We start from the raw sequence: 20,119 nt of genomic DNA on the forward strand, positions 1-20,119 counted from the left end.
TCCGATTTGATCGACCCATCCTGATAGCAGAGTTGCATTGTGTAGTACATCAAGAACTCCATTTCTCACTCTCCTTGTACTGTTCTTACACCTCCCATACCCCAGAAGTCCCTCTGGCTGCAACTTCCCTTCCACTCCCATCTCTTATTTGTCTATGTGTTGTACCATCCTCCAAACAGACAATCGACATATCTCTCTAAGATAACAGGACTAACTTTTAACCAATCATCCCAACTCTCTCTTCCTCATCTGCAGTGATTTAAATTGTCACCATGCCAATTGGCTAAGTGTTGTTACCTCTCTCACCAGCCAAGGCATTTCCTCAAAGGACTCCTGTGACTCCACGGGACTGACTCAATCTTTGAACTTTCCCACCCGCATTTCTCCCAATGGCAAATCCTCCTATCTGGACTTGGTGATGACAAACTTCCTTGCAAATGTCTCCTGCTCCTCCTCTGCTCCAATTGGTTCATCTGATCATATGCTTGTGAGAGTCATCATCTCTCTCGCTATTCTCAGAGAGATGTCTCAGCATCTCCAAGTCTGGCAGGTCACTCAGGCAGATTGGCAGGGAGTGCAAGCAGTCATCTCACTTCAGGACTGTTTCCTACATCAACCACCCTGATATTAACTCAGCCTGGGAATTCTTCCACAGAAACCTGGTCTATCTCGTGCAAAGATTCATCCCATCTCGTCTTCAATTATCATACCCATCCTCCTGCCCATGGTACACAAAATCCCCTGGTGAGGCAGTTGCCTTGAAACAACTTGCATTTTCTTCCTGGAAGAAAAATCCAACAGAAGGTAACCTCAAATCATTCTACAAAGCCCACAAGATGTGTATCCACTCTTAGGAGAGGCAGAAAATGACATCTTTCCAACCTCAAGGTTGAACTTTCAAACTTGGCTCTCTCCTTTAAAACTTCCTTGCACCTTGTTTAGTCTGTCTCTGGTGTATCCTTCCCCTCCATCCCTTCCCTCTCATCAAATAGCTCCACAGCTGACTCTGCTCGTGAGAAGGCCGAATTCCTCAATTCTGTTTTTGCCTCCAAATCTTGTGTCCCCAATCCCTCACTCTCTGGATGTACACTTCCCAGTCATACCTAACTACTCCTGGACTCTATCTTTTTCACCTGACAATCTGAAGAAATTTATTTTAACCCTTGACTGATTCTGTAACTGAACTGGACAGCTTCAGCTCACATGTCCTAAAAATTGCTCTTCTGCTCTTGCACATCCTCTTTCTGCTCTGCTCACCCTATATTTTGCTCTAGGTCATCTTCCATCTGCTTGGAAGTCAGCAAACATCACAGCATTACAGAAACAAGGTGAAAAAACTGATGCCCTGAATGACAGACCTCAGAGCTTGCTTCCAACCAGGTCACTCTCCCTTGATAATGCTGCTTCTACTCACCCAACAATGGATAGTGGATCTTAATCAATGTCAGATACGAGATTGAGGCCGTCTCTGTGGGCATATATCGAGCATTCAAGAAGTCTGGCATTCCACCTTGCTCTCCAAACTCTCTGTCTGTGGCATCCAAAGTCACCTTTACACATGGTTTACTGACTTCCTCTGCTCTCATAGTCAACGTGTCTTTCAACATGATCCTCTCATCTACTCTCTCTGTTAAGGGTGGAAAGAGGAGGCGAGCTATCACCAGTACCATGGCTAAATTCCAAATTCCTGTTCAAACCAGTAGAGAGCATCACATTAGCGGCACAACCGCACTCTCAGCCAATGATGCTGCCATGCAGCCTTGTGCTGCAGATGAACGAAGAAGTTAAGGCTGAAGTGCCCTAAGGCAGTGTTCTGGGCTCAGTCGACTCCGTAATCTTCATTAACTCTGAATGGAAAATCCTCTTTATGACTTTGATGATGACTCCACCCTTTGCTGTGACATCTCTCATCCTTCAGATAGGCAGGCAGCCAGCCTCTTCCATTTCTTCAGACTTTTATAGAATTATGAGCTGGTCAAACACTTGGAATATGTCTTTAAGTTGTCCAATTTGTTATTTTTTTCTTTCACTTGTGCAACCAACTTCCCCAGTCTGTCCAGTTCCATCCTTCACTTCAGGCTTCACTACTTCACCTCTACCTCATGTCACCCCATACCAACTCATGATGTCTTCTACCCCAAATGACTCCATTCCCAAGAACTCCCTTTTTCCAGGTTGTGATTTCCCCCTCCCTCACTTCTTTTTTGGTTGTTAGTTGGTTTGTTCCTTTTATGTTTCATCCCTGCTTTCACCTTCCTGTCCTTGTTGTATTTAATTCAACTTGTGTGCAGCTACTTCACCCCATGTGTCCTTCTCCCCTTCCCCATGATCTCACTCTCAATCTCACTCTCACTTTTACTCTGCTATTGGTGTTTTTCCTCTTTTCCCTTTTGGTCCCTTACGTCCTTCTCTAGTTCTTCCACAAGCCTCGATAATGTATACAAAAATCCTGATAAATCCCACACACTCACAGACTCTTTCCAAATAAACCATCTTGCAAACTCTCCCCTGTACTTTATTTACAATCCTCTTGAAGAAGTTGAGTTGCTCAAATTTGTGTCTCACTATCAGCCACAATCTTTCTTGAGCAAACTACATTTCAAAATTGGCCTCCAAAGCCAGTCACTGGCTGGGAATACTCCATCGTGCGACGTCCTTCCTTGGCACTCCTGAACTCATCCACCCAAAAGACCTTTATCCGCAGCTTGATGGAGTATTGCTCTCCTCTCTGGGCTGGCACTCCTGCCTCACATGCCTCACTCAGCTTGACACCGTGAAAACCAAGGCCTTCAAGATCATTGGAAAGTCCGGCGATGAAGCTGAGTTTGTGGACCTATCATTTTCCCATTGCAGACAAGTTAGTGGTCTCTCTGTCATCTACCACCTCCTTTGTGGTCTTTCACCCTCTGCTCTTTCTGTACTTTGTCCCCCACCAAGGTTTCTGCAGGATACACAATGTTTGCCAGCATCCCCCTTCTGGTGAAACTACCTAAATCCAGAATCACTGCTTATCTCCATTCATTTGTTCCTCTTTTGTTAGTGTCCAACTCGTAACACATCCCTTCAAAAAAAATAACGACATCCATTTGCTGGAACTATCCTTTATTTGGAGCACCCTTGGTGTTCCAGATGCTCCACTGTTTGACAAATTCTAAATGAGATGTCCACCAAATGGACACACCTTATCTTGTTTAATGAAGCTCTGACTTGGACAATCAATTTCTGAGTTTTTACTTTGCCAACCCTTTAATTAATTAGTTACAAAACACCAGAACTGTTTTACAAATTATAATGTTAATATATCTATTTCATTAAATTGAGTTCTGTTTGGACTTTAAAAAATTCAAGAAGGATCTTCACTTTCCTTGGTGTATCAAACTCTCCTTTTTCTGTTTTCCTGTGTTCCTGTGTTCTTTCCTTTGCTGGCATGAATAAGGAAGACAAATTCGTTTTCATCATTCAAAGGATGGCTTGTCTCCACGAGTCGCAAAGCAGTGTCGGTGCAATTGAAAGGGGCAACTGGTTTGCTCAACTTGCTTGTTATTCAGGCAAACGTTGCATTTTATCATCTTCAAAAAGTGAGTACTTTATATGATACTTCGAGGAGAGTGAAGTGCCAAGCAAGTGTAATTTTTATTTGCTGGTTGCAAATAACGATGATGCAACATGCTGTTCATCTTTTTGAGTGGTGCGCATGAGGGACACAACCTTTTAAAGGCCTAATTCAAATTCGGTAACCACAAACGATCTGCACCTCAATTTTGCAGGAATATCCAGAGCATGACGTACCAAAAACGAAGTTGTCAGGTCGGAACATGTGACCGAGTGGTCCCGATCTGACCGAATCCATTGTTCCGGGCTCAAGGTCCACCATGATGGCTCTTGGTACATACTTTCCTCCTAAGACAATGACAAAACCATAGGAATCAGACTTCGTATTTATTCCGATTGTGGTTAGGGTTTAAGGAAGACACTTGCTTATTGTATCACAGCATATAATCATCAAAACAGCAGCTATTCTTCCATTGAATAACGGTTATGGTCAGATGGAGACTACTTTTCCAAAACAATTTCAATTCCAACAAACAAATCACCTGCAAATAAAAGATACCAGCAGAAGCCCATGGTAAAAATATCACCATGTGAAAAGAGGAAACCCTTTACTCTTGCGCCGGTTGAAAGAGCTCAAAAATGGGATATATATATATATATATATATATATATATATATATATATATATATATATATATATATATATATATATATATATATATATGTATATATAGTATATACACATATTGTTACAAATTTGGAATTCAATTGCACACAACATACAGGTTCCTTTAGTCAGCTGTGTCGATAAGTGCTTGTTCCCTCGATAGCTCACATTCCATTGTTTAAATGTTCAGAAATCGATTCGATGCGCTGCAGATCGATTTAATAGTGAGGGAACGAACAATGGAGACATCCCTCCTCCTCTTCTGCGAAGAGCAAGAAGAACCTTGCTGTCCCATGACTCATGATGTCAACAACTCCCTCCCACCCGTGGCTGAGCGAGGGATGGAGCACGAGGGCATGAGTCATGAGTCACGCCGGGAGCGGGGGAAGGGCGGGAGAAGGATAAAAGGAGATCTTTTCTTTGTTCGTGTTCGGAAGTTGAGTCGTAAGCTTTTTGCTTCGGCAGAGAGTACCCGTTCAGCAGACCTTCGGGTCCTGTTTGGCTTGGGTTAGGTTTGAGGCCTTCGGAAGCTTTTTGCTTCGGCTGAGGCCTGGCTCGGGAGGAGGCTTTTTGGAGGCTTTTTGCTTTGATGCGTCAGTGAGCTTCGACTTCTGCTTGGCTCGGGAGAGCTTTTTGCTTCGAGCTGCTTTGCTTGGAAGAGAGTCGAGCTGGTCGCTCGGCTCGAGCTGTGAGTGGTGGCTTCTTCTTCTTCTTGGTTCGTGGAGCTCTTTGTTCTCCATTTTGGTTCCCAGCTTGGTGCGACTCGTCGACCTTTTCTTGGAGGTGGTTCCTTGCGGGAAGCGGCGCATTGACGGGAAGGATCGGCACCTCGTCTCACCAGCACGTGTTGAGAAGCGTGGGAGGATTCGCGGGAGCTCGGGAAGGATCGCAGCTCACGGCGATTGGATCCAGCTCTCTCTCGCTGGAGCACGGGACCGAACAACTTGAAGACCACACGAGGTGGAGAGGTTCGAGATAGGCTCTGGGTTTCAGCTCACCTGTCCTCTGAGGTGGAGCTTGTTATTAAAGGCCTCTGCCACCATTTCTTGTGTGTGTGTGTGTGTGTGTGTGTGTGTGTGTGTGTGTGTGTGTGTGTGTGTGTGTGTGTGTGTGTGTGTGTGTGTGTGTGTACACATGTGTCCGTGGGCCCGTCTAATAAGTAGGAAATTGTTAAGTGCTTTGTGTGCTGTAAATGTTTGCATTGCATTTTGTATAGACGGTCGTAGTTCTTTTGTCATGCTCTTGTTGCTTGCATAATTGCATACGTGTTTTGCCTTGTTTAATTGCATACGTGCTTTATTATAATAAATGCCCTTGTGTGAATGTAAACCTGTTCATTGCGTCCATTCCCTCATTGAACTGCCCCATCTTGCACTCAAAATATAGTTGGTTTTTAAATAGCCGGTAAAGTGATCGGGTCCAACGGGACTGTGCGATAATACCCCGCTCGGTTATCCCAAAAGGAAGTGAGCTGCTAAAGCGGCTCGTTTCCAAGCGGTCCCATTGAGGTACAATCTCTCGGTAACCTACCTGCGCGAATAATTAGGTAAACCGAAGATTTGGTGATCGGACCCTTTAGCACGCGGGTAGAGTGCGGACAATGTTGTGGTGTGGTTAAAACACACCCGTGGCTGGTTTCCGGCGTTGATCCGGAAAGCCGCGACTGGATTGTCCGTTCGGTGGGCGAAGCTATTGGTAAGACGCTGTCGTTCGCACGCCGACGGGCGGGAAATCTACAACAATATGTGTATATATATATATATATATGTATATATATATATATATATATATATATATATATATATATATATATATATATATATATATATATATATATATATATATATATATATATTGTGGATTCCCGCCCGTTATACAAGCTCGAACAGCTGCCATGAGGTCACGGGAAAAGGGCGAGGTTTGTGAATTGCCACGCTGGTGCGCAAGGAAAGGAAGAAAAAAAGGCAAAAGCAAGCCTCGGCACTTCAAGTATTCAGGATTCCCTGGGCAGGGGGTGGGAGACCTCCTTGCTTAGGGCACAGGAACACCACGAGTTAGGGGGATGGGTTAGTGATAGTTATACCGGCTTCATGGGGCAGGGACAAGTCCTCATTTGGCCCGTAGAATGGTTTGTTAGTGGGAACGTCAGTTTAGATTTGGAATGGAAAAGGGATTTTTGGATTTGAGGCCAAAGACAGACTTTGAGTGTGTCGTGGGGACGTGGCTTAGCTGCGCAGATTATATGGAAGGTGCTGTATTTTAAGGGATGAGGAAGGAGCACGAGCGAGTTTGGCAGGTGATGCAGTCAGCAGAATGGCAGTGTTCAGCGATGAGATGTGTTGAAGAGTGGAAAATGTACTTGATGAGTGAGTGAGGTCGAGCGAGCCTGTGTGAATGGAGTGAATGTGGTATGCATGGTGCGATGAGTGATTGGGGGGAAGAGTGATTCCCACCCAAGGGACCCCGGGGTCAGAGTGATGTATGTTCATGGGTTAGTCAAATAGACAAAATGGAGGTCGTTTTGCTGTTGGTGCGAATGTAGGCTCGAAACCCATTTGGAGGGGTGCAGGAGTCCTGTTGATGGGCTGGGAGCGTGGCTGCGACCGGTGAGTATCGCTTCGTGGGCACCCTGGGTACCTGGCTAATCGGCCGCGGTAAGCCAAGGGCCCAAGAGGGGCCGGGATAGCGTAGTGGGCACGGGTGGGCCCACATGATGTGGGGCCCGTAGCGTCAATAGCCACGTGGGCAGTGTCGTGGGCACGGGCGCCCGGGGAAAGGTGCCCGTGGCGCCAGCCTGCCATGTGAGCATTGAGGGGGAGCAGCCATGGAGGGCACTCCCCAGGTTTTAGGGAGCTGGTAGGCTTGGAGGCAGTTGCAGGGCCCGGGGGTGCCATAGTTGGAGAATCGGCAGAGGGTAGTTCCTGCCAAGTGAGCCGCGCTGCCCAGCCACGAGACCGTGCGAGGGCACGAGGGAAAAATAGAGCGCAAGGCCCAAATTTGTGAGGACACCAACACAGGCGACGGGAATCTTGGTTGGAAGAACCAATAGATGAAGTGAGAGACGCTTTTGGAAACCCCTGGGGTAGTTAAAAGTTAATAAATGTTAGGGTAGACAGGAAAGTGCACCCCTCCGCACCATCCATCCCTTCGCTCTCGTCGTAGACCGCTGGACCCAATTTGGGTTAGATCACTGCGACCTGAGGAGGCCATTCTGAGGCTTAATTGGGCCTGAATACAGCATGCTAGCTCTCCCTTATTACCCTCCAGGAAGGGAACGTAGTCGTTGGGAGTAGGCTCGGTGACACGATAGATTAGCCGGACAGAGACGATAAAGGGGTTCGGGAGACAAAATTAAAAAAAAGGGAAAATAAAAATAAGATGGGGCTAAATTTGGTTTTGCAAACTAAGGGAGTGGGTATGGACAGAGACAGGCAAAGGCGATAGTTTGGGAGGAAGACAGTAGGCTAGGTCCGAGCCCGCCTTAAGACCGGCCGGCACCACCGCACTCCCTCCACAAACCTCTAGAACGAGACAAGAGGCCAGCCAGCTTCGTATGCCGGCCTGTTTGTGCAACAGCAGCCTGTTCCGGCCTTGCCATGCCTTGTCTGCTTGCCTCTGCCTTGACCCTATGCCTGCTAGCCCTTGTTTGCATTTGGCCCTGTGTCCATCCATTACCATGTGCACCAGGTCCAGTGTGTTTTGCAAAGACTGCCCTGCAGGCAGCTACACCATGGAACTGCATTGAGCAGCCCGTGCACTGTGTTTTTCATCCATCCATCCATCCGCTCATTTTTTGTGTTTGCTTGAGTCAGTGCCCATCCAGTGTTCTGCAGGGACTGCCCTGCAGGCAGCGGCACACGGATTCTGCATTGAGCAGCCCGTGCACCGTGTTTTGCATCCATCCATCCATCTGCACACGGGGACTGCATTGGTGCAGCCTGTCCACCACTTGTGTTCACTGCTTAACTGCGCCCATTTCGGGGGGGGGGTGGCTGGGACTGCATTGGGCAGCCTGTCGCCTTCTGTGTTCATACCTGCAATTGTTTCATGAGCCAGGGACCGCATTTGGGCAGCCTGGCTCCCTGCTTCAAGAATGGCATATGGGATGGCATGCCCGGTTGGGGTGAGTTTCCTCCAGCAGCTGAAGACATGAAAAAGGTTCTGTGACAGACAACGGGGCCTTTTGAACAGGCCCTGAAGACATCCGACCTTCAGCTGCGGAGCGCTCACCCTAAAATACTGAATAACTTTGCCATGCCCTTTTCACACAGAGTCCACCAGTCCTGGGCCATGGTTTAGTGTAAAATTTATAAGTTAAGGTAAAATTGTACATGAGTTTTGCTCCCCCTGCATGTTTGTCATAGCGCCGGCAATTTTAGTTCAGTCGTCTGTACGAGTGAGTTTGTTTAGTTAGTTACACAGCCCCTAGGTTATTTACTTTTGGGACATGGATACACCAAATGTCGCACTCAGCGATCCGAAGGTAAATCATACTCGGGGAAACTTACACATGAAGGCACACGAAAATTTGACGACTCGGGACGAGTCTGTAAAAAGGGGAGGGGGGTAGTGTTACGGTTGTGGAAATTCACAGAACACCATTCAGGTTCCCCAGGGATCACTTATGTCGATAAGTGCTTGTCCAGGTTAGATTTCCCCACCGATGTATAAAGGGAATTATTCATGTGCCGGGCTGTGCATCTTTGAGTTAGTCGTTATTCTGTTCTATCTTTTATTTCAAACAAACAGCATCTCAACAACCACGCCATCCCCATCACAGCGCCAACCACACTACAACCACGCCACCTCCACCACCAAGACAGCATCTCAACAACTCCCGCCCCGATATCCCTCAGAACGGGAAAACAGAAGTGATGGTTGGGGCGTGTCCCTCAGAACGGAGAAAAAAAAGAGAATGTCGGTTATCACACTAAAAGAGCCCAGCGGAACTCTCTGGGAATTTTCCCGCGCGTGCGGGGAAGGGAGGAAAAAGGCCCCAGCGAAAAAAAACGCCGCGTTCGCTGGTAAGGACTGGTAAGGACATCGGTGGACTTGGTGGAGAATTGGTGGATTTGCGAGAGAATTAGTGAGGACATCGGTGGACTTGGTAAAAATCAGTGGGCTTGGTGGAGAAATCGGTGGAACTGGTGGAAAGGGTGTGGAGAGCGGCAGCAGTTGGCGAGATGGTGAGAGAGCCGAATCGGAGCTGGAGAGAAGTCGCCAGCCGGAGCGCCGTTGAAGGCGTTGTTGGAGTCCAGTCAAGTGTGGGCAGAGACATCGAGGGTCACCCAGCATAGTTTGTATGTTGGATCCGTTGTATGATCAGCATAGTTGGATCCGTATGATCCGCATAGTGATTTGGCACATGTTTTACGTCGGATACTCTTCCTTAAGCAACCCTGGTCGCCTCTTACGACACAGGGATATGGTACACATATTTTAACCGGGGTATACACCGGCCCAGTACACTGGTACTCATTTCGCCGACCTGGGAAGGATGACAGGCTGAGTCAACCCCCTGGTGTATTAATTCAGTGGCCTGACGGGGATTGAACTCAGGACCTTTTGGATCCCAAGCCGCTGCCCGAACCACTGCGCCAACACCAGGCTTATGTATATGCATATGTATATATATATGTATATATATATATATATATATATATATATATATATATATATATATATATATATATATATATATATATATATATATATATATATATATATATATATATATATATATATATATATATGTATGTATGTATATATGTGCATATAGAATGTATATATATATATATATATATGTTTTTGTATGTATGTATGTATATATTAATGTATATATATATATATATATATATATATATATATATATATATATATATATATGTATGTATATATATATATATATATATATATATATATATATATATATATATATATATATATATATATATATATATATATATATATATATATATATATATATATATGTATGTATATATATATATATATATATATATATATATATATATATATATATATATATATATATATATATATATATATATATATGCACACTGATGAGCCAAAACATTAGGACCACTGACAGGTGAAGTGAATAACAATGATTATCTTGTTACAATGGCACCTGTCAAGGGGTGGGATATATTAGGCAGCAAGTGAACAGTCAGTTCTTGAAATTGATGTGTTGGATGCAGCAGAAAGGGGCAGGAATGTTTCTATATATATATATTCATTCAGTAGACTAGGCGTAAGTCGGCTGCGTGTAACTCGTCACTTCGTCGAAGTCGGCAGCATCAAAAAGTCCCGAATTTATCGAATGTTAAATCACTTTGAATAAAGGGTCATCCCTCTGTAAGTCGTCACTTCATCTAAGTCGTCAGATGTCCGTTCCCGCGAAATGGAAACTCAAGTAAATTACCACTCCTAACTCGTCACACGCAACTGCTGCCTCGTGAGAAGCCCGATTTCATGGAATCGTGATGCTCGCTCATTGGTGTACACCGCCAGTAATTAGCTATTTATAACTGCGCTGCGTTCAGCTCAGTCAGCGCGCCGTCCCACATGCATCTGAAGAGGTAGGCAGGCGACGCAATGCAGTCTGGCGAAGGAGTCAAGGATCGATCGAGCTTAGTGGTGAAGTCCGATCATGATTTTATATTGGCTTGTTTTGTACATCACCACACTCATTTACACATAGGCATTGAGTGGTAGTCATCACCACGATGACTGTGTGTCATGCAATTTGTCGATGGAAAATGAGTTTTCATTCCATATGAAAACTCATTCTACATTCATTCCAATAAATGAATTCCAACAGCAATTCATTCCATATTTGTCGATGGTGATATACCATCACCGATGGTGTATGAGTTGTCGTACAGTTGTTCATTATCTTTACTTTTGATAAAGTGATTCATTAATTCCATCTTTGCTTGATCACTTTCCAACTCACCAATGAACCCCCACCTATGCACTGAGGATTGTGTTTCCCTTTTTAGTACAATAGCCGGCTGCGAGATTGTTGCGCCCTCTCACACGTACGTGTCCAGGCCACGCGCGACTTCATCCTTAACCCCACAGTCAAGAATGTTCGCATACGCAAAAGTCGTCACATTTCTAAGTCGTCACTTTTTTTTCTTGGTCCCGAAGCTGACAACTTACGCCAAGTCTACTGTATATATATATATATATATATATATATATATATATATATATATATATATATATATATATATATATATATATATATATATGTATGTATGTATGTATATATATATATATATATATATATATATATATATATATATATATATGTATATATATATGTATATATATATATATATATATATATATATATATATATATATATATATATATATATATATATATGTATGTATATATATATATATATATATACATATATATATATATATATATATGTATATATATATATATATATATATATATATATATATATATATATATATATACATACATACATACATACATACATACATACATACATACATACATATACACATCCACACACAAACTAATGAATAACATTCATCGGATGTCTGTCTGTCTATTTGTTCACGTTTCTTGCAAAGACTCCTGGATCGACAACCTCCAAATTTCGCCCACAGACCAATCTGACCCGGGGGCTGTCCTCAATGAATTTTCATCCACAACCTCAGCCTTGAAAGACCCTGAAGAACCATGAGATTTTCTTTTTAACATGCTTGAGAGAAGACTTTCTACATACTTGGGAGATAAGACCCCTTAAAACCGCAAAGACCCATCAGGCCCTTCGGACCATTGAATTCCCCAAACACAATTAAGACATTTTAAAACCCCAAATACCTCAGACTGTTTAGATCCCTAATACTCTTGAAGACCCCTAAGACCTCGAAGACCCTTTAAGACCCTTAAATCTTTTGAAAACGCTTAAGACACCTTGGAGCCAGAAGACCTCGAAGACCCTTAGGACTCCCAAAACCATGAAGACTTTGAAGACCCTGAGGAACTGTAACACTTCAAATACCCTTATCGTGGAGCAGCAGGGGCTATGAAAAGAGGGATATACCCACATCAACAGTACCACATTTTCTAATGTGGTTATTATTGACCACCTACTATCCCTATACATGAAAACCAATAATGCCAGTCTGGGAAATGGTGGCATTCTGAGAAATAGGTCAATTAAGGTCGTTGACCTCTGAATTTGGCAAAATTTCCTTACAGGCTATAGTTTTTATAATTTTCATGTTACAATACCTTGATATACATCAAACTGATCCTAAGACAATAGGCTATAACATTCAACAACAAAAAAGAACATGTGGCTGAAAATAGTAAGTACAGAACCAATTTTATTTCAAATTTTGCCCCAAAAATCCAAATTTTCATATTTTTCATATACTTTTAGCATCACTCATCACATGCATAATATAAAAGTATCAAATATTACGCATTAAAACGTTTCTCTCGAGTCTGCTGCAATTATTCATATATAATACATTGTATTATCTTAAGTGTAAATCACATTTTCATCACATTTTGTCCAAGATGCCTGAAAATACCTGAAAATGGTTTTATTCAGTTCTCACGGCATATGACCATTAACTTGATTAATTTCACATTTATTCAGAAAAAAATTTGTTTCAAATATTATATTGTCACAAGGAATTATATTTGTTGATGAGTATATCAACAACACACAAGGATGGATCCAGGATTTGTGTAAATAGGGGGTGGGGGGGGGGGTACAAATTCTTATACACTATAAATATTTTTTAAATGATAATTTTTCAATGTACTTTGTTGAAAATAAATTTCAAAGAAATATTGAGGACGAAAATGGCTGTTTGTACAAATTCTCCACTTTTGGCATCAAATGCAATCTTTCTTACAAAATTATCAGTTACTAAGATAAATGCCAGGAAACTGTCCACATTATTGTTACATATTATGTTGATATCTCGTCTGCATCTGAGTCTGAATTATCACTGTAAAATGCAGAGAGAGCAAAGGGATTTGAACATGATTTGTCCCCTCCATCCACCAAGGCTTCACAGGTGCATGCTGCTGTGCATGGTTGGCCACTCTCCAAGCAAGAACACGACACTGCACAGGTATTGGGTTGACAGTCACACACAAGGTCATTGAACAACTCTGGAGCAGCTGGCGATTGACTCATCATTTGAGGCTGGAGACCAGTGCCACCTGGGCTGTGTTCGAAGCCATATGCTGTTTCATCAGGTGGGGTTGGAGAAGGGTAAGTAGCTTGTCTCCATATTAACAGCTGATAAGCAGAGCGAAGTAGATGCAGACTGAAAGCATCTACTGTTGGTGGTCGTTTCTTTCCCTGGATGTTCCTCTGTCCAGTCTTCTGACACCTCAGGGCATTCAATGACATGCAGTTTGTCTTGCCATACATGTAGCCAACAAACTTTGTGGCTGCCATTTCTATCTCCTTTGAAATGATTTGCTCATCAGATCCTAGCAGACCAAGAGGCTGGAACAATGCTTTCATCAACCATTGATGATGTCAAATCTGTCTTCAAACTTGTCTCTTCATCCTCAGCGACTTCCCTCAAAACTTTTGACATCTCATATGCCTTTTGCAAAGCATCTCCTACTGTTGTCTTTGAAGAACAAACAAGATCTGACTTGCCTGGTTGTGGCATAAATGCAACATCTGGCCACTCTTTTATAAGTTGTGTTTTGAGATTATAGGATGTGTATGAAGCTGGATGGTCCACTCCCTCTTCAGCAAGGATCTCCAAGAACCGCTTTCTCAAGGTGCTGAGGAAGAATATTTGTCTTTGTTCAATGATGGGTGATGTAAACTCACTGATCAGTCTCCTCACTGATGTACTGTGTGCAGCAAATTGTTGCTTTCTGTTCTGACTTGCAGTGATAGAGCGACCACTGACATATTTGATGTAGCATGACTTTTTTCTGTGGTAACGAGCCTCAATGCCAACCAGATCACCATTGGGTACACCCTGAAGTCTGGTTATCATGTCATCATCTTTCTTGGCCTTTGCAGCTTGAAGAACTCGGGTGTACATGTTGGGATGCTCAGGGTCATCTTTCACAGATGACTCTACCATGGACCATGATAATCGGTGCTTTGAGCTGCAAGGATCACTACAGATGAAACAGCGAGATTTCCAGTCAAACTTCACAACTGATGCCTTGGATCTTGTAAAGCGGTTGGCACACCCACCACTTGCAACATCACCATCACCATCACCATCACCATTACCACTACGAGAATTACCACCATCATCCAAAACTACATCAGAGTTATCAACTGTTTTAATAGCTCTTCTGATGTGAAGTTGGCTTAAATATGTTGATCTGCATTGTCTGTGATACCTGAACACCACTGTTCCAGAAATTATATCAGATTCATGGGCCAAAAGTTTCTGACAATCTGAGCCATTCCGTTGTCTGCATGCTGAGAATAAGGACCGTAATTTGTTAAGAACTGGAGTGACTGGCTGTTCCTTTGATGAAAAGGCTTTTGTGCAGAAAAGACACTTATCAATGTCAATGGTATCTTCTCCCTTAGCTTTCTTGGCAATGGGAGCAGTGTCAAATTCTGCATCCATATTGTAATAATAGACTGTTCAGTGCTGTTGAAGTGATATTGAGTACACTAAGACAAAATGTGGATCTGCCTGCAAGCATAAAAAATATTGGTCACCAATAGTTTGGCAGAATAAGTCTATTTAATCCACGAAATTGAAAATAATTCAATGTAAATTCATAAGTATTTTAGACCTTGGGATAAACCCTATTCGTAGGACTATTCTTTTAGGGGGGTTATTTTTCACAACACCATGTACCTTACATAAAATTTATGCAGTAATGACTTACATTTTAGACACATTCTCATGACAATACTATTTAATCCCAGCTCAACAGCCTGTAGGCAACACATTCAGTATACCACATGTTTTTCCATCAGAAAATTTGCTACATGGTAATATATCTTCATCACAAGACTATTCATAATTAAAAAAAAATAGAAACAAATATTTTCATACTTACATTTTAACAGAGAAGAGGGTGTCACATAAAACATGCTGCAGTATGTGTACTCTATCGCATCTGTTCAAGTGTGACTGACCTAATTTCATATACATTGTAAACTCATGGCTGATGAGAGTGCTATTTATAGCAGTGCCACATGTGGGGACCATCTCAGGAATATGGGGGTCATCTCAGGATTATTGTGGCATATGGGATCATCTTATATAATCCAATATTCTTTGTCAGGGGCATTATTTTAGGGTTGGTTCAGGGTTTAGGGGTGGCACTTTTTTTTTAGTGCATATGTATTTAGTGATATTGAGGAAGGGGGAGGGGGTGTTAGTACATAGGTATTTGTAACCCCCTCCCCCACCCCTTCCAAAAATTCTGGATCTATCCCTGTGTGTTATTGATATACTCATCAACAATTATAATTCCTTACAACAATATATTATTTCAAAGATATTTCACATGAAATTAATGGTCATTTGCCATGAATATTGCCAATAATAATACCATTTTCCGTTTTTTTAGGACATCTTGGACAAAATGTCATGAAAACATGATTTACCTTTAAGATAATAGAAATTTATTATATCCATCTATAATTCCAGCAATTTCTGTGTGTCTGTCTGTCTGTTTTGTTTATCTGCGACTGCCGGTCCGATCCGATTGAAACTTGCCAGGAATATTGCCGTGGACCCACAGATGTGCCTTTTCGAGGTTTCATGTCAATCGGACGAGCGGTTCCCAAGTTCCGGCCATTTTACTGCTTTTTCAGTGTTGAAAAGTTGTATATATGGCAGCTGAAGGTGTCGTTCCACCTTCTCACCTTATCATGCCAATGTTTTCCCAAATTATTAATAACCGGACGACCACCGGTCTGATCGGATTGAAACTTGCCAGGAATATTGCCGGGGACCCGCGGATGTGCCTTTTCGAGGTTTGATATCGATCAGACGAGCGGTTCCCAAGTTGCGGCCATGTATCTTTGAACCAATGACAGGACACGGTGCTATGACGTCACGAATGACGTCACAATTAATGTTTGTTTAAATAATTTTAAAAAATTTGAAGGATTGACGTCACAATTCTTCTTCGTTTGGTATGACGTCACAATCGACACTGGGGACCTGGGTATGTGCCTTTCTCTGGGTATGTGCCATACCTGGGTATGTGCCAAACTCCCAAGGTTTGATTATTATTCAAATTATTAATTAATCCCAAGGTTTGAATTTTCCCGAGGGAAACAGCTGTTTCCCAAGGGTTTGAAAGCTGTTTTTTTCCCAAGGTTGGAATTTATCGTTGTGCTTGGTCGACATTTGTGAATACATTTACAGAGAGAGGGATGAGAGAGCAGGGGGGAGAGAGGAGGGCGAGAGAGAAGGGGTGAGGGGGGGACAAGACAGGGGAGGGAGAGAGGAGGGGGAGAGGAGGGGGAGAGGGGCGAGAGAGGAGGGGGACAGAGGAGGGGGAGAGAGGAGGGGTGGCAAGAGAGGGGAGGGAGAGAGAAGGGAGAGAGAAGGGAGAGAGAAGGGCGAGAGAGGAGGGGGAGAGAGAAGGGAGAGAGGAGGGGGTGAGAGGGGGCGAGAGAGGGGAGGTACAGAGGAGGGTGAGAGAGGAGGGCGAGAGGGGGGGCAAGTGAAGGGAGAGAGGGGGAAGAGGGGGGGCAAGAGAGGGGAGGGAGAAGGGGGCAAAAATTTTCGGGGCAAATTTTGTAATAAAATTTGTTCTGCACTTACAATTATCAGCCACATGTTGTTTTTTTTGTTATTGCATGTTATAGCCTATTGTCTTCAGATCAGTTTGATGTATATCAAGGTATTGTAATATGAAAATTATATAAACTACAGCCGTTTTAGTAAATATTGCCAAATTCAGGGGTCACCGACCTTAATTGGCCTATTTCTCAGAATGCCACCATTTTCCAGACTGGCATCATCGGTTTTCATGTACAGGGATAGTAGGTGGTCAATAATAACCACATTAGAAAATGTGGTACTGCTGGTGTGGGTATCTCACTGAATAAACCTCTTTTCTGGCTCCTGCTGCTCCACTATTAAGACGGTGAAGACCCCAAGACCCTTGAAGATCCTTAAGACCCCTTTATCCACTGTTGTGTTCTGGATCTCCTACCCCCACACAGTTCTCCTCTTCCATCGGTTCTCCTGCCCCCAATCTGCCTGCTCCTTTCTCAGCCCTGCTGGCTCTTCTGCTTCTCCCACTTCTCAGCACCCTTCCCCCCTCCCCCAACCTGAGAAACTCTGGGTAACCCTGCTTGTGTGTAAGAACAGGCCAAGATACACTTCCATTACAAGCTTCATCTCTGAACTTTATGAAAAAGCTGGAGTTTACCGACACCATCATTTTTCTGGAATCCAATACATCCTCACACGAAAAGCTCATTCTTTAATCTCTCGTTTATTCATTCAAACATGATCAATGTTTGTCTTCTATTGCATATTCTTGGCACTGAGATGGGAGATGGGAAACTGTTTCACGATCAGAATCCAACAGTATCTCCCATTTGTTTCCCTTCCTGCCTGCACACCCAGTCAACATCCTTTGCATGCTCCTCATGGCATTAGTAGTTGAATGACACGCCTGAGCGATAAAGCAAACCCATAAGCCACATCCTCTTTGGAAGTGCCCCCACAAGCAGTAAATACATCATGGCGATTGTTTGCTCGAAATGAATATGTATGGAGACTTTTCTGAGTGTGTTAAAACCGCTTCACCGGAGAGCTCCAGACTCCACAGTGACATTCACATGTTGGCTCGTCTTTATGAGCAGTGGAACAGACGTGCATTGTACGATCGGTGTCGTCCCAGCCAACAGCTCCAGATGGCATCATGCCCTGTGCTCCCACCCAAGTGGTCTTCGGACGCAGGTTCTGGGTTCATCAATTTCTTCACTTCCTTCCATAGACGGGTTTGATTCCAATATTGCCAAATTAACTACCTCGTCGTTTAGCCATAATTCCCATAAATCTTATCATCAACATATTTTAACTCCTGTCAGTCCTTTTAAATATCTTAAAGCTGGAGATGGTTCATCAAGCAGGTATTTACAAGCAAACATCACCGACTCCTTAACGAAACAGGCCATCCACCAATTTTCAACCAGGTTGCATTTTCTAATTGATATTCTTAAATTATGGGGTAAATTTTAAAATATTATAATCGAGAAGAGTGGATCAAGATGTCCGTGGAAGTAAAGGAGGGGGAAGAGCCCCATCCTCTTGTTCGGTATTCTGAACAAATTTATCCTCAAATCTCCATCTGTACCGTGAGCCAGAGAGCCCTCTTGCACGGACAACATGTAATGCAACCAGGATTAACGAGAGATCTTCGTCTGCTTCTTTGTTTTTACTTCAAAGCTCCATTTCCCACTGTTTTCTCCATCCTCCCTCCCTTTATCATTGTACTCCCCCGTCTCCACCATTAATTGCCCCATGTGTACTCCACCCATCCTTCCCTATCCCAGTAAGGGTACTCCCTGGTTCACACACCCATTGCCTCGTTGTAATAGACATTTATCCTCTCGAGCTGTAGGTCACTGTCTCCACGGTAAGTGCCTGTGGGGTCGATGCCATGTTCATCACTAATGACCTCCCAAAACTGCAGCAAAAGGGGTGGAAGAGAAGAGAGAAAATGGGGGGTGAGAACAATGGATGACGTTAGCTGCTGCGACATCACACAAATGATCCGAGATGCCATCATCAAATGACCCAGAATGAGTGTTCGAGAGACCAATTTGGAGGGAGAGACCTCTTGGATATATTTGGGAGGTCATCTCAGAATCATGTATGCAGCTCACAGCACGTATGCAACGTAATCGAGGCACACTCGTGGAGTCGGTGCAACATTTTAAATCAATCACGATGAAATGTCTTTATCAAGCAGCTGATTGTCGTCATGTGTCTGAACGTGCCCAACAGTCATGAAATAGAATCTTCCCTTTGTCATTCTCTTTGTTCTCTGGAGTATGTGTGAGACAAGCCGAGCGGTCTGCGTGGTCTGCAGCAGGGCGTTGTCTCAAGATGCGACCTCTGGATTGCAACCCGTTTGCCAGTCAAGTTGTGATAGCACCAGTGTGAAATTCTAAATGATACTCACCCATGATGGAAGAACACACACACACACAAAAAAAAAAAATATATATATATATATATATATATATATATATATATATATATATATATATATATATATATATATATATATATATATATATATATATGTGTGTGTGTGTGCACGAAACACACACAGGTCACCGTGCAAATCACGAACAATTATTGAATTGACATCTGACTTACCTTCGATCCGATTTGGTTGCCGCATTGTCCAGCTTGCAAGTGAATGATTTCCCGCATGATTTTTTGATGGAGAGGAGAACGCGTGTGGACTGCAAAGAGCCTGTGCTGGAGGACCTTGGGTGGGCGGATGCACTGGGTACCGAGCCTGGCGAAAACGCTCCTCTCGAGCCTGTGCGAGGAGGGGAAGAGAAGCTCCAATTCCGCGATTGGATTTTATAAAGGGGGCTCAGCCTCTGCCCACCCAGGGGAGGGTGAGGGACGAGGGAGTGACGTGCATCTCCCTCCCCTCCTGGCACAGCTGCCTCAGCACGTCCCCTTCCACCCAGCGTCACACGAAGGTACATCCATAACCGGAGGCATGTTTCATTGTACAAACTGTCTCGCAGTTTTTAGACCCATAGTCCTGCATCATTGCCCTTTTCACCAGTAAGTATGACTACGGATCTTTGGAATGACATGTCACTGGACCCCCATGTTGAACCCCAATTAGTCTGTGTCCAAGATGCCTTTC

The 20,119-nt window shown here is 43.4% G+C and overlaps 1 protein-coding gene across 1 annotated transcript in view; it reads right to left on the reverse strand.

Annotated features, from left to right (window-relative positions):
* LOC147031010 (tubulin beta-4 chain-like) overlaps nt 1-19,815 on the reverse strand; it is a 31,229-nt gene extending 11,414 nt beyond the window's left edge. Inside the window, exons 1-3 of the mRNA XM_085875666.1 lie at nt 19,609-19,815; nt 18,802-18,910; nt 3,790-3,900 (exon numbers count right to left, since the gene is read on the reverse strand). Of these exons, the coding sequence (XP_085731792.1) occupies nt 3,790-3,900; nt 18,802-18,910; nt 19,609-19,665 (277 nt within the window). The 5' untranslated portion in view covers nt 19,666-19,815. The remainder of the gene's footprint in view (nt 1-3,789; nt 3,901-18,801; nt 18,911-19,608) is intronic.
* Nucleotides 19,816-20,119: the final 304 nt, after the last annotated feature.

The sequence above is a fragment of the Eptatretus burgeri genome, chromosome 3 (genome assembly GCF_056783735.1).
Source record: "Eptatretus burgeri isolate ZD-2024b chromosome 3, Ebu_testis_v1, whole genome shotgun sequence".
NCBI classification, from domain to species: Eukaryota; Metazoa; Chordata; class Myxini; order Myxiniformes; family Myxinidae; genus Eptatretus; species Eptatretus burgeri.